Genomic DNA, 27,946 nt, shown 5'->3' with positions numbered 1-27,946 from the left:
TCATTTTTACCATGTTTCTTTTTTTTTCTCTCTTTATGCTTAGGTTGGTATCCTCGTGAGCTGTAGTGAAAATTCCCCGACAAAAGCATCTGCTACCTTTGTGGAGTCTCAGTCGTCTTTGGCAGAAACGGAGGCGTTCACTTGCCTGTGAGAGTTCCGTGGTGGAAGTGTCTTGGCGTGTTGAGTTAAGAAACCGGCAGAGTGCACCATCACTGCTTCGACGTGTGGCAACACACAGATCGCAAGTCATTTAGCCGGCGGACTGCTGCTGCAGATGGTATGTTTCATCATATACTGGCACTGCAACTGAAAATATGTCCAGAGGATTTACTTAGAGTGGGTAGGCTGCATGACAATAATACTGAATCTTATTGTACTCAGAATGTTCTTTACTTTGCACAGAGAGACCCACAATTAAACCAGAATTAATTAGGCGACCCTAAGTTTCCGTCGTTTCTTTTTTTCATTGCACCATCAATAACTCTAGCTTGCTTATTTGAACAAGAGCCTTCGCGGTAGTAATATATGAGATTTAACGTCGCAACATGACCTGGGCTATGAGCGATGCTGTAGCGCAGGGCTGGTGGTTGCCTTCGGTTACGTGGGGCTTATTAATGTACAGTCTTTGTCAAAAATATACAGCCCAAGGGGTTCGCTTCTAAGGCCTTGAAGCAATACCGGAATGTATGGGTAAACTAGAGAAGAGCGAATATGAAGTTTGTCATCTACGAGGTTTCGAGTGCTGCAGATGCTCAACGAGCTAGATTACGGTGCTTAGAAGCAAAACCCTTGGGCTGTATATTTTTGACAAAGGCTGTACGTACATTGACATAATACAGTGTATGGTATTTGAATTTCGCCTCCATCGAAACGCAGCTACTGCTACTGGGGTCTAAGCCAGACTAGAGTTCTACCCGTTACTAGTAACCCGTAACTAGAGTTGTAGTAACGTTGGTCTAACCGGCGTTACAGTATAGTCCCAATGACGAAGGCCGCAGTATTATTTTTTGCTCGGGTCTGAACTGCAAGAATAAGATGTAAGGATGCGGCACATCAACATCGGGACTGAGAAAAAAAAAAATAAGGCGAAATTTGCAACTAATGCTCAGTTATACCACATTGCCATTCCTGAGACTCAGCTGTTGCAGGACAAACCCATACGCGCAGATCTGTACCTGGTGTCCCAGACAAATGTATAACCAAGCGTTTAGAAAGTCCCGAGCTAAACAAATCCAACCGGGAACTGCTGAGAGACACCAGGTCTAGTCTGAGTGCGTTCTTCGCCCTCCAAAAATAAATTAAACTATAAATTAGACAAACATTTATTTACTGCTTTGAGGAAAACAAATGACAATCGAAAAGTTGTACGTCGTTTCGACAAGAAGTAAAAGCTGCGATGTGTCAACGAAGCTACCAGTCATGCAGCTATTTTAATAACTGGACTTCAAGGAAAATTATCACGTGAAAAGTAGCTTGCTAATTTCTCTCGACGTGTAAAGAAGGCTAACTCATTATGGGGAGAGCTCTCTGAAGAAATCTGAATTTTGTTCTTTGAGACACGCCTTGAGATGCTCACGAAGCAGCGTTGCCAGGTGGAAGCGTTTTTTAGGCGTTACGTTTTAAAGCTGCTAAGAAAGGATTACATAATAGTAAACCTGGTGCTACGGTAGCTTGGGCTCAACGAATTTCTATCGACATGCTTTGCGTGCCTCCGGAGGTTTGAAAACTTAAAAGTGTTGCGCTAATGCTTGCTTATATTTCATCCACACAAACTCGACTTCTAACCAGTGTCATAATTTATCCTAATAGACACATTTAGCAGACCGTGTTGCGTCTGCTTTACTGGAGATGCGGGATCCCTCCCACCGGCGGTGCGCAAGCGCATTATTGGTTCCGATGCGTGGCAGTGCTGACCTTGAGGTCGCCAGATGGCGCGAGTTGCCCGTTATCTTGGGAAGGGGAAGGGATAAGAAGTACGGACGCTGTCAAAGTATGCAAATTAAGGATTAAGGTAAGAGTGTCCTGTATCACCGCTGCTGTTCATTCTTCATATTGCAAATATTGAACGCAGGCTACAAGAAAGTAATCTAGGTTTTAAACTGTCATATATATTAGGCGGAGAGGTCGTAGAGTAGCGCTTCCCCGGTTTAATGGACGATATTGTGCTGTTAGCAGATAGCCAGGAACAAGCCATGGCCAGGAAGACTTGTACACTCAAGTTAAGTATTCAGAGACGAAGGGACGCTTCAGGCTTCATTTTTAGCGCAGTTAAGTCAGATCTGATGATTTTCAACGGCTCTACTAATCAGGGTCTTAGAATACAAGGCCATGAAATACCCATAGTGGCAGAATATAAATATACCGGGGTATGAGAAAACGAATGATTGACATACATTAAAAAGCATGAGCAATCACTTAGGGCAAAAGGGCGAAGAGATGCCGGGATAATTAAGCATAGGGCATTGTGGGGATACAACAGCTATCAGGTGCTGAGGAGTATTTGGAAATGAATTACCGTGCCCGGGCTTACTTTCGAAAATGCGTTTTTGGGCCTGAAAGCAGAGGTACAGTCGACATTAGAGATATATCAGAGAACTGCCGGACGATTGACACTGGGTGCCCACGGGAAAACCACAAATGAGGCGGTACAGGGAGATATGGGCTGGGCATCTTTCAAAGTAAGGAAGCTCAGAGTAAAATATTAAATGAGGAACGCCTGAGAAAATTGCACAGTAACAGATGGGCAGCTAAAGTATTTAAATACCAATACCTGAAAAGCGTTCACTCACAATGGAGGAAATGTAATAGGAAACTAGCCAGTAAGTATGCTGGTCACAAAGACAAAGAAATAAAGAGCGTTAGACAGGTGAAAAATAGAGAAGGTAAAAATTGGATATATTCTATGGAAAAGAAACAGAGTGTGGAACTATACCGAAAGTGTAAAAGGCAGATTAGGAAGGAAGCTTTCTTTGATAACTCAATAGGCAGTGCCCTGGCTGGCGAAGACTCTTGAGAGTTCCTTGGACTGCCAGAAGATCAAATCAGTCGATATTGTCGACTATAAACCCTGACTGCTCATTAAAGGGTCAAATTCTAAAGTTAAAGCTCAGCTACTTTGGTCATCTGATGAGAAGAGAGGAGTCGCTGGAGAAAGATTTGACGTTGGGAAAGGTTGAGGGTCGCCGGAGAAGGGGTAGGCAGCGAACGCGATGGTTAGATGGCATCCTCGAGGCACTGCAGATGAAGTTATGTAACGGAAAGCGTGGCGTGACATGGTCCATAGGGTCACGAAGAGTCGGACACGACTGAACGACTGAACTGAACTGAACTGAACATTTTGAAGCAAGATCAGGGTGTCTTAAAACACGCAGCTACAAAAAGAAATTTAACAAGGAAGATGACACATGTGCAGTATGTGGTAAATTCACAGAAACAATTAACCAATTAACAATTAACAATTCGTAGAGCAGCGCTTACTCGAGGAAGGTTATTTAGCGTCAGTGGACAATTACTATCGCATGCCCATAAGTTTTGAACAAATTCTCAGAAAGCGTTTTTCAACTTTTTCTTTTTTCAAGCATTCAAAATCTGCGCTATAGCACTCAATATATCAGGAGACCCTCATTCGAGGAGCGTGCAGTTATTTACTATTCACTGTCAAAAAGACCCACAAACGGTTTTGTGGGTCTTTTTACATAACTTCAAACTTCCCAATCTCATCCCCCCCAGTTAAATTTCTGGCATCCCCTGTTATGCTTACCTTCCCTTGGAATAGCATCAGTTACCATTAGCGACTATTGATTATGTTGCCTTCACATTACGTGCCCTACCCATGCCCACTGCTTTATTTTCCCTCCCAAGGTTGAGTAGCAGGCCAGAGTCACTTTACCGCCGGTCGATCTCTCTGCCTCATTTCCGGTCACTTTCTCTCTCTCTCTTTTGACTAGAATCTCATTAGCTCGATCTTCTTTGTTCCCTGACTCACTCTGCTCGCTCCCTGTCACTTAACGTCACAGATGTCATTTTTCGTTCCATAGCTCTCTGTGTTGTCCTCAATTTAAGTTGAGCTGTTCTCTTTAGGCGACACGTTTCTGACCCATAGGGGAGTACCGGTAAGATACTGCGCCATTATATACTTTCCTTTCGAGGGTTACTGGTGAGCTGCCAATATTGATATGAGAGTTCTTTCGTAACGCGCCATTCTAGCCTTATTGTAGTTATTGCACTGTCACGATCTCTGTCTCAAGTCGACGTACTACCTGCAGCGCCTCGTTACCTGTCGTAAGTTGCAGCTCCTTTCCGAGAGTATTGAATATTCTTATAGACTTACGGTTATTAATTTTTAGGCATGAAGCTTTACCATGCATGTCAAGGTCCTTAATCCTTCTTTATCATTATTGTCATGGGTTACTTAGAAAGGAAACGTAGTCAGCGGATCGCAGATTACTGAGATAATACTAATTAAACCCTACTAATAACTGTTCCCACTGCAGGTATCCAAATACTTATAAGGAAGTGGAGAATAGTGCTGAATAGATTATGCCTTCTTGCCTAACATCTGGCCTTATAACAATTTTAATGCCTTAATTATGGAGGATTCTGATTGCTGTACCGACACTATATACTGTGTGTCCCAGCTAACCTGAGCAGAGGGCTAAAATATAAAATATTTGGTCACTGCGAGTGGAAGCTGGTTTATACAGCTGTCAGCCATCTTCCAGACAACACGGGATTTTTAGCTTCACGATTAGTCAGTTAGTTAAGTAGTTTTTACTTAAATTTCTAAATGTTAACTAAGACAATAAACATCATTTGCAAATTAGGAGAGCTCGTTGAGAAACCCCATTTTGTTATTTTCGGAAAGGAAAGCATCACGACCATTTTTTGTTTTTTACCCAGCTCCAAAGCAAGGCCATGAAGTACTAAACAGAAAAAATTATGGCGGCCCGACTCGGTTAAGACTGGATATGCATAGCGAAAGCTACCAAACGAATTGTTCACAAAGTCCGATGCGAACGTTCTCGTCGCTCATGTATGTGCTGCAATCTGCATGGTGTGATCGGCGATCCAATGCGCCTACTTGGCGTCTTCCGAATCTGCTTGCTCCATTTTAGGGGGTTCTTCTCCGCTTCCCTCTCCTCTCTCTTCCATTATTATTCGTCGCTTCCCCTTTTTCTGTTCTCTTCTTCTTGGCGTATTCCGAATTCTTGCTTCGTTTAATCGTCTTCTTCTTCTTGGCACATTCTGATGCACAACACTCCTCTATTTGTCCATAGTACCGTGCGACAGCGTCTCCCACAGGTAGACGGCGCCGCATCCATTGCACACGCGTTCCAGAAGCGCGTCTACTCTTTCCTTGTATATGGTAAGTTTACTGCTCGCGCGCCATCTATTGTAGCGCAGCACTACTTCGAGATTTTCCAGTGAGTGCCGCATGCCGACATTAAAATCGTAGGTAAGCAAGGCGGAAGATCAGCGGAAATAAACTTTGCTACTTGCTTAACTATTACTACAATAATTGGTTTCTTTCTAATGAGGCGCCTACTCGTTAACTGACAGTCGTGAAGAAATTGTGCACAATAAGCCCCCTTTATTTATAGAGAATCGACGTCGTTCTTTGGCTATGTAATAGACACCTTAAGTGAGGCGTAGATACGACGGGTGCGGCACACTAAGCTGTTTGCTACGCCTGCGCCACAAACAGCGCGACCATGACGCATTCAGTTGGCATTGCCGCAACTTCCGTCACGTGTAGGGTACGAAGCCTACACTGGTCTACATGTCAAACCACTGCGCTCAGCTTAGATTGACCAGGCCGGTTCAGTTGGAGCACAAAATGGGGGCCATTTTGGGCTCCAACTGAACCGGCGCGACCGGGTGATCAGCATGCAGGAAAATGTTGGCGCTCTTGCATTGCGGCGGTCTAACTTTTTTACCGCTCATTGTGTGGAATTTTCGCTGCACACTGCTGTGAACATTGATTTCATAGTATGCCGATGAAGCTACAACTGTTATGTGTTTTAAGTGATGGCTAAAATCGATAGGTCGATAATAACTATTATTATTATTCGATCCCAAAGGCGCTGGCGTAACAGTCGCTGTCGGGGTCGGCACCCAGTGTCAGAAGTAATGGGGGGCTGCGTAAAAAACAAACCGCATCATGGTAAATTGTGGTTCAGGTGATTGATCGTTGATTGGTGTGTTATAAGTGATGAGGAGTTAATGAGTGCTCTGTAATTATTTGGTTAATTGTTGAATTAAAGAATAGACAACGGAGTTCAAAAATGTCAAAATGCCCAGAATCAAAAGCCAATGCTTGAGTATGCTAATTGAAAAAAATTAGAGCATGTAATTTATCAATAAATTATTGAAATAATTGAAGATGAGAAATTGGAAACAGTAGTTTATAGTTGTCAAAATGTCAGAATGAAAAGCTAATGCTTGAACATGCTGACTAAGAAAATTGAGATTGTGTAATTGACTAGTTTATTAATTTAAACAATTCTTAAAAATGAAAAATAAGAAAAAGCGGCTCAAAACTGCCAAAACAATCAGAACGAAAAGCCAGTGCTAGGTATGCAAATTAAGAAAATTTAGTTTTTAAATAACTAATTAGACCAGAGAAATAATTAAAAGAAATGCCTTCAATGGTGTCAAACTGCTCACAATGGAAATGCATTGTTTGGTGATCATAATATCGGTAAAAAAGAAAACAGAAATTTAAAAAGGAAAACATATTGACAATGTGTGTGAAAAGCTACTGCGTATACTCCTTAACGACGGAGCTTAATTGTCCCCTAATGTTGTCTTTTGTTTTTCGACTGCGCCTGCGAAGCCACTTTAGAGCAGGCAATGTGTCAAAAAACTCTGGGATTAGACTTGTCCTATTATTAGTACTTAAACTTTTGATGATGCGCTGAATAGCCTAATGTGGCGGCTGTGCTCAAATAAACTGTCGCTCGACTTATTTCGAACGAATTATATGTCTCATTAGCACAAAAGCCGTCCGCAATCGTTGACCGTCCATGGAATGAATTTCGGATGGTGTTACTACCCCAGTGAACAATGTCATACATTATGTAAGAGGATACGAATAGTCATGAATGACTAAAGGTGACGTCCAACGACCTTGTAAGATATGACTCGTAACCATAGCATCGCCATGAACTCATAGTCATAATGCAACGCAGAATCGTGCAGCCCCTTACAATGTACTGGGCTGTAAGACACGAAGTCTGTAAAGCATTATACAAAGTCGCGATTCATAATAGCATTCACGCCTTTTAGTAATATACGACGTAGCATAACTGAGCACTTCTCAGTGTAACGTGCCTGTGTAAGGTGCAGTCTAAAACATTAAATAGCCATGACTTTAAATCGTAATCATGACTCCATAATTCAAGTAATTATGACTTAGCACTTTGCATTCTGGCATACTGTAATGTGTGGAGTAAGTACTAAAATTATATATTCATGACTAAGAGTCATAATGACTGATGACTCGTAGCTATAATGCAAAGTAGCATGACTCAGCACTTTACAAAGTAGCATACTGCAGGGTGTGAGCCTGCAAGACCATTACCTGTAATTGTGTTAATCATAAGCGACGGAGCATGGCTCAAAAATTAGCAAAGTATGGTACTGCAGTTAAAAACATTATGTGTCATCATGCCTCATAGTCATAAGTACGACTCGTGACCTGTATTTCTGTTCATTGCAACTAACGGTTGTTAATAAAACTGGCAGTTAGTGTGGTGCTGTTATACTCTATATAAGCTATCCCATGATATATCGACGCTGTAGCCGCAAGCAGTATTGGTAATCACAAATAATTAACAGCTATTAACTAAAAGTGGAAATTAGTTTATTGCAATCTTACTTGATATGAGCTATCCCGTGATATATGATTTGTCTAACGTAAATTTCAATTGTTGATCACAATTACCCAATCAACGGTTATTAACTAAGCCCGCTAATTAGTGTAGAACAATAACAACCAGTGTAATATATTCAATGATATATGACTTGATGTTGTTGCAGAAGGTTCAATTTTTAATCACAATGAACTAATTACCGTGAAGTAATTAAGACGTACAAATTGTCAAATGTAATTAAACTCAATGTAAGCTATCCGGCGATGTATGAGGATGTTAGAGCGTAAAGTTCATTTTATTTACAATCTACTAATTAATTATTAGGTCGGACCTGCAACCTTAGAGCAAGTATACTGGACATAAGCAATCTACTGATATAACACTTGCAGCTGTTATAATTAGCGCGAAACACGGCCCCTACGCACACTTTCTGTGCGCACGTTATGAACATGACGCCTATGAGCAAACTAATACGCATTAGAACAATGCTTCAGCGAACGTTACTTCCCTCTAGGAAATGTATTTGATTTAAAAAAAAAATGTCTGATTAAAAAACGCTTCGATTAAAAAAAAAGCATAAAAGGTTCCTAATAAGGTAATACGGCCGAAATCTGATTTTACCCCAGCCTGGTTTTCCATATAAAAAGTGCGCCACTAGTAACTGGTCCCCGATTTCATAGGTCTGCGAGACTTATTTCCTTGGTTCTTGCCGATTTTCGCGTTAACGGCGACGACGGCTTTTATGCAAAAAGGGGCCGTTAAAGTTATCACGTCCGGAATGAGGCGAATCAGAGTTCAGGATGGGCGTGGGACAATATCACATTTCTGTGAGTAATTATTTCGTTAGAGAACGAAACATGGCCTAGCCAATCTCAATGCCTGACAGCTGATCTGGTCAACATAGGAGAATTTTGCATCAAGAGTCTTAAAAGGGCATATTCCTTTGGTGCCACTTGTCTTAACTAAGATATCATGCGATTGCTCTTTTATTCGACCCTGCGCGTGTAACACAACCTTGCACCTTGCAGGCGGTGATTCCGAGCCTAATGGCGGTGGCCCAGCTAGCTGGCACCATGGCGTTCTCCAGCAGCGCTTTGCTCTCGCTGGCCGCTATGCTTTTAGCGTCGATTCTGGCACTGAAGTGGTGGGCTCACGGCAATAGACACAACATGGGCCGCGCAGCGCTTCCTTCTGGTCCTCGAGGGCTGCCCTTGCTGGGCAACGTGTTATCTGTGGACCGGAATTTTCATTTCGGCCAGTGTCAGCGGTGGGCTGCGGAATACGGATCCGTCTTCATGTGAGTATGTTCCGTCAACTATACGCATACGCGCATCTATGCTGCGAAGACAGGACAACCGATGATCACTAAGGGTAACAAAATGGATCCCAAGGGAAGGCAAGCGTAGCAGGGAGCATTAAAAAATTATGTGGGCGGATAAGTTTATGAAGTGTGCAGGGGTTGAGTGGATGCACAGAATCGGATTAATTGGATATGGGAGAGGCCTTCGATCTGTAGTGCGTTTAGACCGGCAGCTCTGCCGCGCTGACTCAGTGGTTGAGACACCCGGATACTGAAGCAATGTACCCGTGTTCGAACCCGACTACGGCGACCTCGTTTTGATGGAGGTGAAATGCGAAGGCATCCGTGCGCAATGCGAAATCTGTGCACTTTAAAAATCTCCAATTGGTCAAAAGAATTCCGAATACTTTATTCCGGAATAAAATTATTCCTAATGCAAAATTATTCCGAGAGCTTGTACCAGGGCGTGCCGCGTGGCCATGCTTTGTTCCATGTGCATGTTTTTTGGAATCGGAGCAATACTTGTATTTCGGCCCTGATATAAGATACCAGTGCCTCGGTTTCTTGATTAAGAGATGCCTGTCACAATATAGCGTATATTATGCTTGCTCAGAAAGGCTCGGACGGCCATCCAGTTTTGAAGATGAGCCAAATGCCTAACTTTGTCAGGGTAAGCCTGTGAACATACAGCGGGCAACCTATGCAAGTTAGAGGGTATGGAAGGAAAGAGCGAAATTCGGAAACTATAGGCTCTCTTTACTTGAGCTCGCATCGAAAAGAAAGAACGTAGCATTCACGTGTGCGCGGAAGGCTCTTAACAGACACAAAATACAAAACTCAGACAAACGAACAGGGGTTGAGAGAAAGCGTCAGTACGCCATAGCGTGCTGACGTTATAGCGTACTACAAGAGCACTTGCTTTCATCTGGCCGACACGTAGACAATTTTCTCTTGGAAACCTCGGCTATTGCACTGATTGTTCCCTCAGCCTTCGTTCATATCGCTCTGTATTCTGCAGGAGTGCCGATTGGGTCGACTTCCGAATGGTTACACAGAATATTGAGAGCATTGTCTGTCACTACTATGGCGAATGTGGATTCCTGCCGAGGGTTTATATGAAACATGCACATATACGTCAGGAGTAGACAAGGCGTAATGCTTGTGTAGTCTTTAGCACTTATGATGCCTCTGTCGTGATTGTGTTTTGAATTAATGTTCTATGGGAGCGGCAAGATGTAATCATTTTGCACTAAACAATTTCGAGGAGAGAACATAGAGCGGTGGCTTGACTATAGAAAGGCAAACTTGTCATCGATTTAAGAGTTGCTGCCCAGTTATCGTCTTAGAAATTGACCATATCCGTCCATTGCGAGTGCCTCGAGTAGCTATTCTAGAGTATTATCTACTCCCAGCTCATACGATTTGGCGATATTTTTGGTTTTGGGTAGGAGAAGGGCCGTTTTGTAAAGAGATGTGATCAGACTGTTTAACTGCTCGGTATCTCATGGGGAATGAGGTATATACCCACTCTTTCGCAAAATATTTATTTTTTTATGATCAAAAGATAGCCATCACAATTTTCGCAAAACAAGAATCCACGCCCAGTCGCTAGCATCCGACATATTGTTCTCCATCTGTATCGCCACATCGTCCTCCGCTAGGTTCCAACGCACTGCGGACACCCGTGCAACAGAGCCACCACGAACAAGCCAGAGTTGTCATTAACCGGGAATTGGACCGCCTGCCCTCGTCCTGGAGGCGAGGGACCCCCGCCTCACCTATCGCAACATTATTCTCCGCTATACAACCTCCCCCGCCAAGTCTGCCTCCGTCTTAATCATCCCCTGACACAAACAGAGCAGGTGGTTTTACGCAAATTACGAACCGCCATCCCCTTTCCTACTATCCCGCATAAGAGAAAATTATCCGAATTGTCAATTATACCTAAGCACCAGAGCGCGTTCCATGCGCATTTACTAAACATGCTCCAACAAACCGAAACCTCTCTTTCAAGGGTTAGAATTACAGCAGCGTTGGGATCTAGGCTGTTCTCCGTAGCTCACAACTGGAGTTACAGCTTCGCATATGGGCTTAACCTCGCTGCGACCCAAATGTTCCCGGCCATCTAGAGAGAGAGAGAGAGGAAGAGGAAGAGAAAACCTTTATTAAATATAATAATAATAACTGATAATTAAAGACAATTATCGGTCATCTAGAGCAGCCCAAAAACCTGACTGCATCTTTTTCTTCCCTTGCCCCTCCCCACCCCGAGCGAGCCACTTAAGTCGCTTAAATAAATTTGAACCGACAACCAACAAGATTCTCATCTCCCTCATAGATTCTATATAAAGCGATAACAGATAAGACCGAATGAGAGGCGCTTGCTGCTCTGGTCTGCCAACGCTACTTTAACAGTGTATAGTGCAGACTCGACCACATATCCTCAGCTGTTGAATCAGGCAGCCTCTAAATGTCACTCTTTCTTCCATATTCTTTTTGTAACAGTGTTTTCGCATGCGCGCACAAAATTAAAATCGAGAGAACGCGCGCAAGCTTGCAGCTAAAAACAGAGCTATCGTTGCCAACGGAATCCGAAAAAAAAAAAAAAAAACTGCGCACTGACTGGGATTGTCAATCGTCCGTATAAGGCCGCCGCCTGGTGGCATAGCACAAAGCGTAGAGAAAAGCGTCCAGTTACGTAAGAAAGCTAAAGAGGAGAACGGTCAAGTTGTGCTTACCAAAAGCCCGCGTTTGCTTATTCTACCCCCACCAGGATGAAACTAGCCAGCGTCAAAGTGGTAGTTCTCAACGACTACGAGTCCGTCAAGAAGTTCTTCGCCAGGAAGGAACTGCTGGACCGCTCTCTGAACTGGCAGCTCAGGGGTGAAGTCGAAGGTACGCAACGACAGTCGTCATCACCTTGGATTACACAAGTAAAAATGAAGCTGTGCGTAAAGTGTTTGTGGAGGCTCATCTGCTTCTAGTGCATTACTAGAATGTTATGTTTGTTGATCTTTAGCTAATCAGCAAGCGTTCCTGCATACGGCTACCCTGATTCATATGACATGTTCGTCTACAACCTAGTACCATGTAAAACTGGTGCCTAGTCCGGCACGTTTGGCTAGACGTTTATACTCCATTCCATAAACTGTCTGCTGTATTGCGATAGGTAAGGGGTACCTGTCCCGATCACAGTTTGGTTGCAGTCCCACCCCATTCTCCCGCTGTGGTCTACAGGTGTGTAGAAGCACAATAATGAACTGTGCGCCATTCTGATTGCTCCAGTTCACCCATAACTTTCATAATGCTGCCAAAAGGTTGTGAAACGTATATTTAGACCCCTGTAATGCACCGTCAGGGTACGCCCTCAGGCAATGCAGCATTGTTCCTAACTGGAAGTGGAACTGTTACGTTCGCTCAGGCTAGTATGTGATGTGAATAATATATCTACAGATAATCGCCAGAAATTGAATGAAAGTCCGTGTCGACAGTGTGAACAGCCAACAGCGTGGCTTTGGTCTGACAGATTTCTAACTCTGTTGGCTTTGCTCCTGCAGGCGATCTCTGATGTGAATACAGATGAAATCAATGCTGCAATAGCGTAGACTTAAATGTTTCAGTTGCTTCGGCGCCTCCCTTAGGTATAGTTTCGAAAACTCTTTAAGCGGGACTCCAGCTGTGGCAAATGCTCCTTTTGTTAATATCTGAAACTTACGCTTTTCGTTCTCTTTCAGGTTTCGCTGCGCTGAACGGCGAGGCGTGGAAGGTGAATCGCCGAGTGTGTATGCAGGCAATGACCGAGCTTGGGTTTGGCAAGGACGAGATGCGGACTCAAGTACAGGTACAAACCCTCGCGGCACATCGGGACACACGCTCTAAGCACGCATCTGATGTCTACTATTCGTCATTTTGTCTAGTCCACAGAATAGTCGCACTCAACTGAGCGTGAAGAATATTGGTGCATAAAATTACCGCGATCCCGTGCTTTTCGATCATGGCTTTCAACTCCAAACAACTAATGAAGGCGTTTGCACGTAGTGCGCGGGTTTATCTTCGTGCGTTTCAGGTGACGAGGGATGTTTAAAGGTGTTGTGCAGATACTTCTCGTAGTTTTTGATGCTGAAAAAAGCGTGTGACGTCAATATTCATCGTGGGAACGGCTGAGAGCGTGGTTCCGCTCTTCAGACAGAGCCATCTACAGGCGTTTTTAGCATGGACGGCCGGACCACATATACGACAGAGTCCAAAGAATGAAACCGTAGCCTGCTGTTGATGCTTCGCGAGCCGCACGAACAACGGCCTTTATGTGCTGGCTGCAGTGATGAACGCTGCGATTTCGAACGGTCGGAAAAAATCGTGCCTTAGAAACAAACACCGCGGCATTTCTCCCGCAATGTTACAATAAGTGTGTGTGTGTGTGGGGGGGGGGGGGGGGGGGGGGGAGGGCTAGGCAACCAGAAAACTGAAACCGAAACTGAGTAGCTGAATAAATTCAGTTAGAAATGATTTACTCTGCTCTACAGTGGGGCATACGTATAGTCCGGCTGATGATGATGATCGTAATGATGACTCAGTGTGGTCGACTTTCGTGCTGTAACCTATGTTTGGTAATGTCTTACGCGCAGTTCCGGAGCAGGAATGCGGAAAAAAATTGTGTATCGATCTACCCCTTGTTACGATTCGCCACAGCCATGTGCGACAACCGACGCTGCCGCAACGTAGCATCAGTCAAAGCAGCGAGCATTTCGGCCATTTCAGCTCCGTGCAGTCGGCTGCCCACGCTTCCTCCCGCGAACGTGTCGAAGTCACACGTGCCGAATGTGTGTGCGTGCGTGTGTGTGCACATGTTGGGCAAGCTCGGCGCTCAAGGGAAAGAGCGCCGCCCTCGCCCGCCTGCAAGAGGTGGAGGAGAACTCTGTCGCGAAACCGAGACTGAGTCATCACAGCTTGCTCTGACATGAATTTCTCCCTTTCCCTCTGAACTGACGAGCGTAAAAAAAGCAGCGGCAGTTTCCGCTGCGAGAGACTTGTGAGATACTTCGAAGACGTCGCAAAGACGACGCCAGACACCAGCTGTGTGAGCGTGTCAGTTTTCTCTCCGGGCCAGCTTCTCTGCCCGTTCCTACGTTATGTTGAATTAAACGCTTGTTTTGTTAGTCGTCGTCTCGTCCTTGCCGGGACAGCTGATGCCGTCCGCCGAGCCACGGAGCCGGAGGCCAACGCTACCGATGGAGCCGCAACCCACATGTAACAACTGCATTTTAATTACCCGCTCCCCGAAGACCTCAGGGTGGTGACCTTTTGCACGAGAGATTCTATCATGTCTTCTGCCGGCGTTCTCAGTTGTTGGTACAATGTACCGTATCTGGTATCAACAAAGTGCTGCTGCGGTCCTATAGAAATGTGTCCCAGCAGACTTGGATTATCTATGGCCGTTCCAGCAAACTAGAGGGCACTATCGCGGATGGGCAAAATATTGTCATGTGACGCCCTTGGGCTTGAAAGGAGGGTACTCCAGCGGGTTAGGAATAAAGGACGCGGTGTTAGATATAGTTCTGTTTAATTATTTAATCATGCGCAGGACACTATCTAAAACACACATATAACACAGCGTTTTCTAAGCGATCAAATCTTGCTCACACTGCCACAATTGGCACGGGCTCCTAAACACTTCTTTATTAAAAAAAAAAATAAATGCGAAAGAATACAAAAGTGCTTCTTTGTAACACCTACTATCGTCGTCAAATTAAGGCAATCATCGTTCGAAAACTGTACCGCACTTATACGAACACTGCTGCACTTTTCCGGGGCAACAGTATCTAGTAGAATAAAACTTACTATACTATTACCACGAATTGGGTCCAAACCACCGCTAGTGCTAAGGGCGCACCTTAAATTTGCTGTTCCTTTGAGCACCACTCGTTCAGTAGCGCTGACTGCCGCAATGTCTTTTTCAACTGCTAGCCTCTTGCACTGCGTGTCCTCATGTCGTCTTCAACGTTTAGTTCTTACAGTACGTGATACAAGCATAGCGCCAGTATTGCAGTTGCTATGGGCACGTAATGAACAGGTTGAGTAAAAAGACAGAAAGACTCGATTCGGTCGCAAATGTACCGTCTTTACCAAAAGTAACCAAGCAGCATGATTTGCTTTTTGCTTGTATTCTAAAGTCAACATACATACATACATACATACATACATACATACATACATACATACATACATACATACATACATACATACATACATACATACATACATACATACATACATACATACATACATACATACATACATACATACATACATACATACATACATACGTACGTACATACATACATACATACATACATACATACATACATACATACATACATACATACATACATACATACATACATACATACATACATACATACATACATACATACATACATACATACATACATACATGCGAGGTTATTCGCATCCTCTGTTTCCGACGACGCATAAACGGCGAATATTTTCGAGCGCAGCTCTTTGACGCCCGGTCTTGCGTTTCGCGTCGTCGCCGTTGTCGTTGGAGTTGTCCCTCGTAACCAGCTTCGCAGCAGGGGAAACACGTGCTCCCCCCCTTCCCCAACCCCCCCTGCCTCCGTGGCGGCGACCGTGCGTGTTCTCCGATTTCTGTGCGCACTCCTGCCGCCATCTTCTCCGCTGCGTAAGAAATTATGCTGCATTTAATAAATGTGTATAGAGAATTAAACGTGAGGAGCGCCGCAGTATCGTGGAATATATGACTCAGTGTCTTGCAGGCGTATAATTTTTACGCTGCCCATGGACGCTCGAGCTATGTTGGCTTTTCATAAATGGTTTACAGATACATGCAATATAAAAGAGATTAGTGGCCCCACATTAAAAATGAATGCATGACACATTTTGGCGCCAATGCCCTGGCCTCAACCAGGTCCTCTACCGCTCTTTAAGATGTTAAACTGTCTAGAGCCTCGGTGAACTACGAGTCATTTGCACATGTAGGTATAAACAAGTGGTTTTTAGACGTCGACAAATATGCCTGCGAACTGCCTTAAAATACACTGCAGTGGAGGCACTCCTCAGAATTAATAGTGATGCGAGTGATGCGATGCTTGAAGTATGGTTCCTTGCCAGATCTAGCAAGTAGAACGGCACAGCGTATTATATAGAAGTCGTTGCTTTTCCACTCGCAGTCCGAGGCCCAGTACCTGGTAGACAAGCTGTCCAAGAACGGTAACACGCCAGTGTTGGTGCGCCCCCTGCTGGCAGCCAGTGTGAGCAACTGCGTGGCGCTCTACTTGTTCGGCCAGCGTTATGATTTCGACGATCCTCGCCGCCGGCGCATGGACCGACAAGTGAACACCTTTCTCGCAGCAGGAGCGGCAATGAACGTTGATTACCTGCCCACGTGGCTTAGGCGCTTGATCAGGCGCTTCATGCCTGCCAGCCGGAGTGCCCTCGTCAAGTACTTCGCTAATGAGCGCGCCGAATTTTCCAAGTAAGTGAGCTGGACCCGCGATTATGAGTGGCTATAGAGCTTCAGACAAACCAGCAGCAACCTTTCAATGCTAGAAACTTATCAGGGCGATATCTTTTAGCGCCGCACTGTACTGTCTCTTGGTGTATAATACCAGGGCACTAGTTAATACGCTTGTTGTGCGATCTCATAGATGACGTCATCAGTAATAGACAGAGGCCTAAAAGAGAGAAGCCTCTTGAGACTGATGCAGGCGTACATAATAAGCCGAATATGCTATGCCACACCGTTCCTCAACATCAGGACCAATGAAAAAGATAAGATAGACGCACTCATCAGGCGTTGCGTCAAGAGGGCGCTGGGTCTACCCATCTCCTCTTCTACGGAACGCCTGATAGAAATGGGAGTGCATAATACCTGGACGGAACTTGCTGAAGAGATTAAGTAGGTAGAGCACGGGTCGAACCATCTTAGAATGGGTGGGTCGAAAAGCAGATAGGGGCACAGCCGACAAGGTTGCCCTACCACCACAATGTCGCGAGAACATCATTGTCCGTCTTCTCCCCCGCAACATGCGCCCAGAACACCACAAGGAGAGACGGGAGAAGAGAGCAGAAGCATTGGTTAAAAGAGCAAAAGAATTCTGAGTAAAAGAAATTGCCTATGTGTAGGCGCTGCACGCGGCCGATCAGGGGCAGCAATTGCCGCGGTAGTCGATGGTAGCGGCGCACCAGTCGTCTCCGCCACCATCCGAAGCAGAAACATAGACACGGCTGAAGAAGTCGCAATAGCGCTCGGTTGCGCCGGAACTAAGGCAAGATTGATCTTTTGCGACAGTAAAACTGCTCTCTGGAATATCGGTAAAGGCAGGGTCTCGCAAGAAGCCGCCCGAATTCTAACAGCTGTAACTAAACTCGATCGCAAAATCACCCTAATTTGGGTCCCAGCACACACGTCCGTCCCCGGCAACGAGGCGGCCCATGATTTAGCCCGAGATCTGTACTTCCGGGCAGACGCGGAGCCGCCCAACTGCCAGGCGATGGAAGAGCGTTTGCAAACCTATAAAGAAATAATCAAAAATTATAGATTAGGAAGACGTCTGATGCCGCCACCGGATCCTAGCTTAAATAATAAAGAGGCCATAGCCTGGCGGCAATTACAAGCCGGAAATTTCCCAAACCCTGTCTGGTTGTTTTACACCCAGATAGATGAGAGAAAAAATGATAAATGTAAAGCATGGGAAGCGAGGGGGACCCTCGACCGTATACTTTGGAAATGCCCTAAGTCGCCGGGCGCAAGGGACAACATTAAAAGTAGAGAAGCCCTGCTGCGAAGCGACGTCCCCGCTGATCAGCGAAAAGCCGTCCGCCTGGCGGCTGAGGCCGCGAATAACCAATGTATATTCGCCAGTCCTTAGTCGCGGAGGTTTCAGCCCCCGTTCCTCAGGCCTGCGTGCCAGGAGCGGGGAGTAGGACCCTGCTAAATCGGTGGAAATTAAAGTTTTAACCACTCAATCAATAAACAGCGAGGAGAGCGATGTGGAGCTACAAAAAAGGTTCGCATGCTTCCAAAGTGAGTAACGCTGACAAATCGGCGTCAGCAAGAGAATGGAGCAGTGCGGGAGACACTCGCTGCGCTAACGTCTTGTCGAAACGCATGATTCCAGCTCAGATACTCGCTATACTACCATACAGTAGGTCCAGAAGAAGCGCCGCTAGTTGCAGCCGTGGTAGTGGCATGACATTCCCAGAAAATCTGCAGAAAGTCTGGAAAAGAGCCTTTAAAACTAATTTTGTTTCACATAGTATGAAACTGCACAATAACATTATATCTGCATGTCTTCCCTGGGCTGACCTGCTGTTTTCAGCTATTTGTTTTCAATGAACAGCCCACTAATTTTCCATGGCAGTTTTAGCTATATACTTTGTGTAAGCAGTTAAATAATTCTAGAAGCAAATGTTTTCTATGCATGGGATGTTTAGATTTGCACATAAATACCTTACAGTATTCGGCAGTTTCCTCGCAATTAAACGGCTTCCGATAAACGTCGACTTCGGTTCGCGTAAGTTGCTTGTCCGCTTGCCTTCTGCGCTGTAGATGCTATACTGGTCTCGGTACCGAAATTCCTGAAAGTGTAAAGTAGTGACACCTCATTCGTCCTTTTACGCTCCCCTGTTGCTTCTGTAAGCGCGCTGCGAATATGGCGCCATCTGCCTTCACGCTCTCTAGCACAGGACAGCTGTTATCAAGTCTGACGCTAGCCTTGTTTTCTAGGGCGCTAGCACTTGATGACACTAACAGTAGGCGGCGTCCTAAGATCGCTGAATTCCACCGCCTCCACGCACAGGATGGGGACACCTTCCGTGTTACACGCAAATCACTTTTCTCCTCACTGAGCACGTCGGTTCGCATTCGGTGGTAGCGTACTGCGAGCAATGCATGTGGTGTGGTCTCTCTGCTGTGCCCTGGCGACTGGGATAGTATGACTCAAGATGAAAAAAAAAAAAAGACAGCAAGTATTTTTTTCCCGTGTGGCAGTAGTCATATGGTGGTTTGTGCTCTATTTTATGCGCTATACAGTCTCTTCAACTGCAGTTAATTAGTTGATTTATCGCCCGCAGATGTGCTGCCCACAGCGCAGGCTGCACAGAAAATTGACCGCGGCTATTTGTTTTTTCTCCGTACTCGTAGCCTGCCCCGCCGGGGTGGTGCAGTGGTAAGACGCCCGACTACTGTGCCGGAGTTCCCGGGTTCGAACCCGACCGCGGCGGCTGCGTTTCGATGGAGGCGAAACGAAGAGGCGTCGTGTGCTGTGCGATGTCAGCGCACGTTAAAGATCCCCAGGTGGTCGAAATTACTCCGTAGCCCTCCACTACGGCTCCTCTTTCTCTCTTTCCACTTTCATTCCCACCCTCCTCCCTTCTCCTACGGCGCGGTTCGGGTGTCCACAGAGCAAGTGTGACAGTTACTGCGCCTTTCCCTTCCTGTGAACCAATTTAACAATTTAACTATTAACGTAGTAGCCTAAAATACACAGGTAATATACTTGCGTGGGATTATGCAACAGGCGTTGTACGAACCTGAAGACAGTTCACAAGGCCAATTCTGCGTGCTTATCGGTAGGAATTAAAATGAGCTGAGAATGGCAACTATTATTGTGAAGTTTTCTTTTCTTTTTGCCTTCACACGTCTACAGAAGAACAACTCTGTAGAAGTGAGGACCGCGTTAAAGCATTGCAGCCGGTCCTACGTTGCTTGGATGCGAAGTATGTGCTCAAGCGCGTCAAGTTTCATTTCGCTTTTAGAGCTTCGCGGTCAGGCTTCGAGCAAAGATGGGCGAAATCGGTGACTGGGAAACATAGCACACTATTAAATTGTGCTACCACTTGCGCGTATTAAAAGGGCAATGCGATAGCTCTGTCTGGTGGAGTTTGACGAAGACGACGACATGCGCGAAAGAATCACCGTCAAACACTCTGAGGGATCGGTCGCGGTGATAGGTGTGGCTCTGTACTCGCTTTCCACGAGGAATCCTGACTCCGACAGATATCGTTTTGTAGCGAAAGCTACACTGCGCTATGTTTTCAAGCCGTCGACGTGGCACCGTAGCACCGTGTGCCGTTGCCTAGCAACTGTCACGTGTTGTAGACCCAGAGCTGGGCCTGGAGTTGGAGGAAGAAAGAAGGAAAAGAAGAAGAGAAAGAGGAAGGGAAAGAATTAAAAAGAAGAATAAAAGAAATGAAAGAAGAAGTGAAAGAAGATGAATAAGACTGATAACGAAGAAGAAGAGAAAGAAGAAGAAAAAAGATCAAAATAGAAGAAGTAAAAGACGGAGATGTAAAAGAAGGAGTGAAAGAAGAAGAATAAGAAGAAGACAGATAACTCGGTAGTTAGTAAAGGCGAACGACAACAGCGAGTTGCTATGACAGAAGGTTCATTCGAACGTTGTGACGGCGGCACATTGAATCCAGTTGTCCGCAGAAAAATTCGTGCAACACTCACAGATTTCGCTCCATCACTATAGTTCAAGCCGCACTTAAACCTCCACAATTTTTTATTATTCTTGGAAGGTCAAAGGTAGAGGCTTCATATATACACACCTCCTGGGTTTTCGACTTACCCCATGAGTAAGTGTGTTTCTACACTAAAAGAAAGCCTGCTTTGCTCACGTCATCAAGAAACTAAGCGAGCACGACGGAATCATCCTTCCCGTACTATAAGACAACATTATTCCGAGTTTGTGTCATTATCGAAAGTGTTACTATCTCCCGGGCGTCGAATTATCTTATTGGTGGAAACACCGGAAACAGAAGTAGTAAAGGCATCCGGTTTCGGCGTTTCCACCAATCAAATGACTCGAGGTTGAGGAGATAGCGGGACTTTCAATAACGACGCAAACTCGATCGGAATACGGGCACTGAACAACAAGAGAAAAACTAAATCACCTGGTGGTTTCGCTTGTGGCTAATCACGAATTATAGTGCGCCATAATGGTTAGCTATAGTTTTCGACGGTATATCATGGCTTTCCATGGTTTCGTTTCATTTTACCGCCTGCACAAAATCCTGCTTTGCCGGCGTTGTGGGTGGAAAACCATGGGCATCACTCTGGCAGGTGGTAGTTGGCAGGTGGTAGTTGACAGGTGCCATGGCAGGACAACTATTGGTCGTTGGGATGTGTGACCTCACGAGATCACTTACTATCACAAAGTTCGAAAGATCTGCCAATTCAAGCTGCTCATTGCTAGTTCGGGGGTGGTATATGAATCAACGTTTCAAGTCAGACCTGGTACTCCAAAATACCACGCGCGTTCATGCAATTTGGTTGAAGTTTATGTGTCGGGTGGTCGCCTACAAACGGTAAATGGCTAACGTGGCAGCTTAGGACAGTATGCTAATAGCAATATGTGAGACATTAAAGGCTTGAAATAAGGGATTGGTAATCAAGCAAGTAGAGGTTCTACGTACGTGAACGAGGAGTCGCAAGGGGTAGAGCCGGATTAAAAAACATTTAGTTGTGGTTTAACTCTGGTTAAGTTTAGTTGAATTGCGATAGCAAGGCGTAAGCTTCTTTTGCCTGCTACATTATTCTCCTATCACGCCCTATCAGTGTAAGGTGCTACATTATTAGGGACTCTTAAGCTCACCCTTTAGAGGTATCTTCTTCTTCTTCTTTCTTCTTCTTATTCTTCTTCTTCTTCTTCGTCTTCTCCTCCTCCTCCTCCTCCTCCTCCTCCTCCTCCTCGGCTGTTCAACGTCAAACGTGGCCTCCGCCGGGACCACGCGATGGCTCGAAACCTGGCGCAGCATTGCTATCGCAGTAAAATGGGGCCTTGGGCTAATGTGCATATAGACCCCCTTCACTTCTCTTGGCTGTCCCTACCCACCCGGGCCCATACTACATTATTTCATTTAAGTGCATGAATTCTTTAAAAAAAAGCACATTCACGCGAAAGTAATCATTAGCTTCACAGGACACAAACGCAACCACTGACACTCAGCAATTGAGATAACTGTGGCACGTCCTGTTTCCTCTTCTGAAAGCAGAAGAAAGGAAGAAATGGAACCGCTTGAGGGATCGAAAGCAATGATAGTCGAGGAAAGGAAAAACAAATATTTTCCTCTTCCTTACACTTTCGTTACAGGCGCCGTGCATTCCGTACAGCATCCGGCGTTTGCAACCTTGTATTGAAAAATCAGAAGCTCGGCTCTGACAGATAATTGGCAGATGGAATGGCCTGGTTCTGACTGGTCGACAGGTTGTACGACGTCAATAAAGCATATGACATAACAGGAGCTTCTCTGCTCAGGTGAATGGGGGAGATGTTAATCGAACATTCCAGAACACCAGGAGATGAATAAGACACGCCTAAGACATTGCCGGGTAGCTTAAGACTGCATATGCTAATAAATATGCGCGAGATAATGGAGACACAATTCAAGGGATTTGAGGTTAAGTGATCAGCAAAGGGTACCTGATAGGCGAGAATACGCAAGAGGAGCAGCAGATGTGAGCCATTAGCGCCATCGCGTCGTACCCTTAAGGCGGAGCCTAAGCGCAGCCCCATTTTAACGCCAGAAAGTTAAAAGCCCTGTTCTGCAGAAAATCTGGCATTCTGAGAAATAAATTACGGGTGTGACCGTGGCGGTAATATCGCCGAACGCAGATTCATCGATGGGCTGTGTAAAATAACTGCACCATATGCTGTCACGAAGTTGGGATTAGCTGCTAAGTTGGGTTTCTCATTCGAGGTGGGATAAGCATCAACCTTCGAAGACTCTTGGATGTCAAGTCAGGCACGGGACGCCTAGGCTACGGGTTGGTTAAAGCGGAATTTTATAACAATGTCGGGTGTCCACCTGCGACCGGTAGCTATAGGCAATGTGGTAGCTTTGGTAGTGGTAGTTGGGTGGTAGTGGTAGCAAAGTGCTAGTTGGGTGCCCGAACATGTGAGTATGAAGGGAAATGATAGCGCCGATGAGGAAGCGAGCGAATTTTAAGGCGAAAGCCTCTAATTTTTCATACTGTCGTCCGCAAAATGTGTCCACGTTTCGGATGCATGCATTATATGGACATATGACAATCGCCATTGAATTGATACTTAATCAATATCAATCGGATGATATCGAAACATGATTTAAGGAATTTTCAAGATAATGTCATGATAATTTACCACTAATAACATAGTAGTTAAGCAGATGCCCATAGGAACCCATGCATTTGGAGGTCATCGTAACTATCACCAACCATCACTTACTATTTAAAGGGTGTTTAACTAATACTAACCAGACATTAACTAGTACTCAGAAAGTGCAAGTCATGGTTAATTATCACTAACCAATAGTAATGGTTAGACATTTCGAGACGTCAATAGCCGTCACATGGTGACGTCATTAGCAGTGACGTCATTATGACGTCAGATCCGGTCATGAGTTACACCGGAAGTGATAATGACGTCGCATGCGGTCACGACTGGTGATGACGTCACCAGGAGATTCACCCATATACGAAGCCGGCCCTGCCGGGTGTTCGATCCCGTCGTCCGTGCGGCGTCTTTCATTTGGAGCTTCCTCGAACGCCGCACCACAGAGCATATATAGAAATAGATTCAGTAAAGCAGGCATCAGCGGCGTTTAAAATTGGTTGACACCAAAGAAAAGCCGCAGTATCTTATCTGTCACAATTCTAGTCAATCACAAACGGTCTCGCAGTCAATGCCTTAGCAGGGCGGCGGCGAAGGCTTCCGCCTTGAAGCACTTTAGTGAGCCAAAGTGCCCCTGAATTTTTAACCACACGTTCAGCTCACATTCGTAGTCACTCCTCTCATCATCCGTCTCGCCCTCATACAACCTGCGTTGGGCCCCGTTGAGCAGGCTGACGGGCGGGTGCACGGCCAAAGTACAATACCAAGTTCGATCGTTGCATTCACGGTGAAAGCTCGTACAGTAATGCCCACTGAGCTTCCGAGTTGAAGTAAAAGCAAAGTATGCTGACTCCATTTTTCACAAAGTACAATACTGAACTCGAATGTTGCATGTGTGTTTAGAAAAAAGTTTTATTAGACATTAGACATTCACATTAGGTATTCACGTGAGTGGTGACAAATGACCAGAACAGGAAATGCACATGATTAAGAACAAAGGAAAGTGCACATAAAATACATTCTAACGAACAAATACATCACAAATCAGTATTTACATGCAGAATAAAATTTGGCTATTCGTGATGAGGATATACACAGTAGAGAAGTTTATTGTGGGCCCCTTCCTCAGCAGGAAACTGAGGAAGGGGCTCACAGAAAGACCCGACAGCTTCCTCGTAGTCTTCGCATTGGTCAAGACCTTGAGATGTAAAAAGGCGTACAAAATGCGGGCTGAAAGTGCTTCTGATCAGGATAGGAGGACATGGAGCCGTCCTCACGAGTAACAGATTCTACACGAGTGCGATGGTCGCTGCGTTAGCTTAGAGCTCTCGCGTGTCCGAGATCGCAGCTACCTTCGAGCGAGAGACTGTACGCTCGTGCGGTGAGTGACGCGCGCGAGCTATTCTCCAAGATTCGGTGGTACCGAACGCGGAGCATGTCAAGGTACTCGCGCATAGCGAAAGCTGTCCTCCGCCGCGAACTATGCGCATGCGCCAGAGAATTTCATTTATCTCTGTGGTGATGTGAACGCGCCGTGCTTTCCCCGCGCGCGCAAGGATTTCTCGGCACTGTATCTTAGTAGAAGACTTATGCATCCCACACCACAGGTGTCACCGAAGTCATATCGACTATTGCAGAACTGAGATCTGCGAGGATTTCTCTCTGACACTCTTCATCATACAGTACTGATGCAGTACTTGCAGCGCTACAAGGACAAGCAGATGATCGCTCATATTGCGAGAACCGGCAGGACATGGCAGCACGTCACACCTGAGAAGGCAGGGTGTCAGGGCGGAGCCGATGTACACCCGGTCGAGACGGGTCGCACTTTGGCCACTAACACGTGTTTTCAATAAATTGGTCATCATGTAAGTTGACCCAGGCGTCTTGTAGGTGTCACGATTGCAGAAGCTTGCTTAGTTATTCGGAATTGTAATTGGATGCGCCCAGTCCAGGCCCCTTGATGTCGCGAGAGGAATCTAGCACGCAATTAAAATTGCCCAAGAGCACATTAGGTGCATCGTGTAGGAAATGTAACCTAATGGACCGGAAGAAATCGTTCGTCAAACTGCGAGTGACCGGCGCGTAGACGTTGACAAAACGAGACCTCTGGCCATCAAGGAAGATGTCCACTGCTATGATACGGTCATCCATCCCAAATGTACAATGAGCACTCACTCTAAATGCGCGGTTAAGGATAATCACCCCCACACCACCACACCGAGAGAGTCTGTCAATGAACAGAAGGCATCAACAGAAAAGCGACACCGAAAAGAAATTACGACTGCAGGGGCGCGAAAATTACACTCCTGCAAAAATAAAATGTCAATGTAATGCAAACAGGCAAGCTGTAGTACTTCCCGTTGTTTATCGGGACTACGGAAGCCTTGCACATTAAAGGAAAGAAAACGAAGCTCAGCCAACGCGACATGGTAACAGACTGCATTGCTAATTCCTATCCAGTGCTAATTACCGCATACATCTAGATGCCAAGACAAAATACGCGCGTAGCTGCGCAAAGTAGTTACGCTCTTGCTCTGGGCTATGTGACCATGTGACCTAAATATCATAGCCTTCCAGGCATTGCCTATAGCTATTATCATGATTAGTACCTGATCGTTGCGAGCATAAATCCATGTGCATAGTTCTGGCAGGTAGTAGTCGGCTATTGATGTCGCCGAGCCCTGTTTCGTCGATAGGCTGTGTAAATGGAATAACAGCGGTGACAGCATATCGTATACGATATGCTGTCACCAAGTTGGGAGATGCTTCCAACTCAGGTTTTTGAATAGAAGTGGGAGGATGCGATAAGCATCAACCTTCGAGGCCTCCTGGATACGTAATAAGCAAAGCTACGCCTTGGCGTACATAGCAAAATTAATTTTGAAAAGGAATTAAATTACCAATTACTGTTCCCAAAATCTTATTACTTTACATTACAATCACTTCCGAAAAGTTTTCCACTTGCTATCAAATTACATTTCAGTTTTCACGAATTAAATAAAACTAAGGAAACTGAAAGACCGAAACTGCAGCCACTCTCTTTGAAGTGCACATTCTCTCGCATCCCCCCCCCCCCCCCCCTCTAAATACCGTTTCAGAATGTTTCCTCCCTCTTCTTTCTATATAGCACGCTCCATTACAAAACGGAAACAGAAGCCTGGTCAAACTTTCATCACATCCATTGCTCTCACGACAGACATGAGCTGCGAAATCAGTGCCTTTGCTGCTCAGAGCAGTATTTACAGTTTGAAGCCGCTAAGACAGGCATTAGTTGCTTTGGTACTCCCAAGAATCGACCCTGGCAAGAATCGACCCCCCCCCCCCCCCCCCCCCCGGTATTTTTCGCGCCATGAGCATTTCTGCATGCTGATTCCAACGCACAGATCACTGCATGCATCGCACTCATCGTCCGTGCGTTTTCTTTTGCGCGATTAAATACCCTGCTTTGCTGACACTGATTTTCAGTGGTACCTGTACTTCACAGCTGTACTGTCCAGCAGAGCTTTCGCCACATCACCGTAAAGGCCCGTTCACACTTGCGACTAGCAGCTGTCGCGCGACCGTTTTGGTCGAAAAGCGACAGTCGCAAATGGTCGCATCGGTCGAAAAGCGACTGCCGCGGGCCGATCGGGCACTGCTCGAATTTCCAGTCGCGCGACTACTAGTCGCAAACCATTTCACCAATCAGCGAGGTCCCGGAGTACTCGATCGAGCACCTTCTCAATGCAATTAAAGAATACCCCTACCTTTTCAACAAACGGCACCCGGAATTCAAAGGCAGGGAGAAGGAATATATGGCCTGGGAGGAGATTGGAAAGGTATTCAGACTATCCGGTTAGTACCATGAACTTTTGAGAAATAGGTTTTTCACGCAGGTGCAACATTTATATTGACACCGTCTATTCGTCGTCGGCGTTCCCCTGGAAACACGAGAGCGCGGCATGCGCACCGGCTCGCCTGAAAAAGCTGAATTGTCTGGCAAGCGGCTGCTACCGACGTTCGCTGTCATCGCCCAGCAGCTCTCCTACTCCCAACTCGTTCGGAGCGAGAACAGAACGAGAAGGCGACTGTCGCAAGTGTGAACATCGGTAGTGGCGAGCTCCTCTCCTCTGGTCGCGCGCGTCCTCATCTAGTCGCAAGTGTGAATAGACCTTAAATAAAGTGCTGAAAGGGAAAATACTGAAAATGAAACATTTAGTCCTGTTCATGGCGCATGATAGCTGTTTGCTTTTTTTCTTGTGCTCTTTTGCCATAAAACAGCAGAATACAAAACACTCCGTTTGCATCTTTATGCAGTTTATGTGGTTCATACGTCAAAAATTGACGCAGGATTTGAGGGAGACCGTATAGCGGAGGGTTCCGTATATTCTGAACCGCTTGGACTTTTGCCTGTGTATTAACAACCAATAGAATTAACAAGGTGCGTGCACTGCGTTCACTTCTATATTTACATATCTTTGTATCATTTTATTTGCGTATGCACTTCAAACATACGAAACTATAGCTGCCATTGATGTCTAACAAATGGTATTTCTTAATTCTCGCGAATGGTTTGCAGTGGATGAACTGATCTCAGACAACTACGTCACTTGGCATCGAGGTTCATGAAAGGGAATTTGAGCTGTTTGCACGCA

General features: G+C 45.5%; 1 protein-coding gene across 1 annotated transcript in view; it reads left to right on the top strand.

Moving 5' to 3' along the window:
- The first annotated feature begins 238 nt into the window (after window positions 1-238).
- Window positions 239-27,946, top strand: part of LOC146191460 (cytochrome P450 2C30-like) — a 34,001-nt gene continuing 6,293 nt past the window's right edge. Inside the window, exons 1-5 of the mRNA XM_084599953.1 lie at window positions 239-277; window positions 8,903-9,171; window positions 11,948-12,069; window positions 12,909-13,015; window positions 16,383-16,687. Coding sequence (XP_084456079.1) covers window positions 275-277; window positions 8,903-9,171; window positions 11,948-12,069; window positions 12,909-13,015; window positions 16,383-16,687 — 806 coding nt within the window. The 5' untranslated portion in view covers window positions 239-274. The remainder of the gene's footprint in view (window positions 278-8,902; window positions 9,172-11,947; window positions 12,070-12,908; window positions 13,016-16,382; window positions 16,688-27,946) is intronic.

Source organism: Amblyomma maculatum, chromosome 4, assembly GCF_055883805.1.
Source record: "Amblyomma maculatum isolate TAMU_Amacu chromosome 4, ASM5588380v1, whole genome shotgun sequence".
Classification (NCBI taxonomy): Eukaryota; Metazoa; Arthropoda; class Arachnida; order Ixodida; family Ixodidae; genus Amblyomma; species Amblyomma maculatum.
This window is presented reverse-complemented; position numbering and strand designations above follow the sequence as displayed.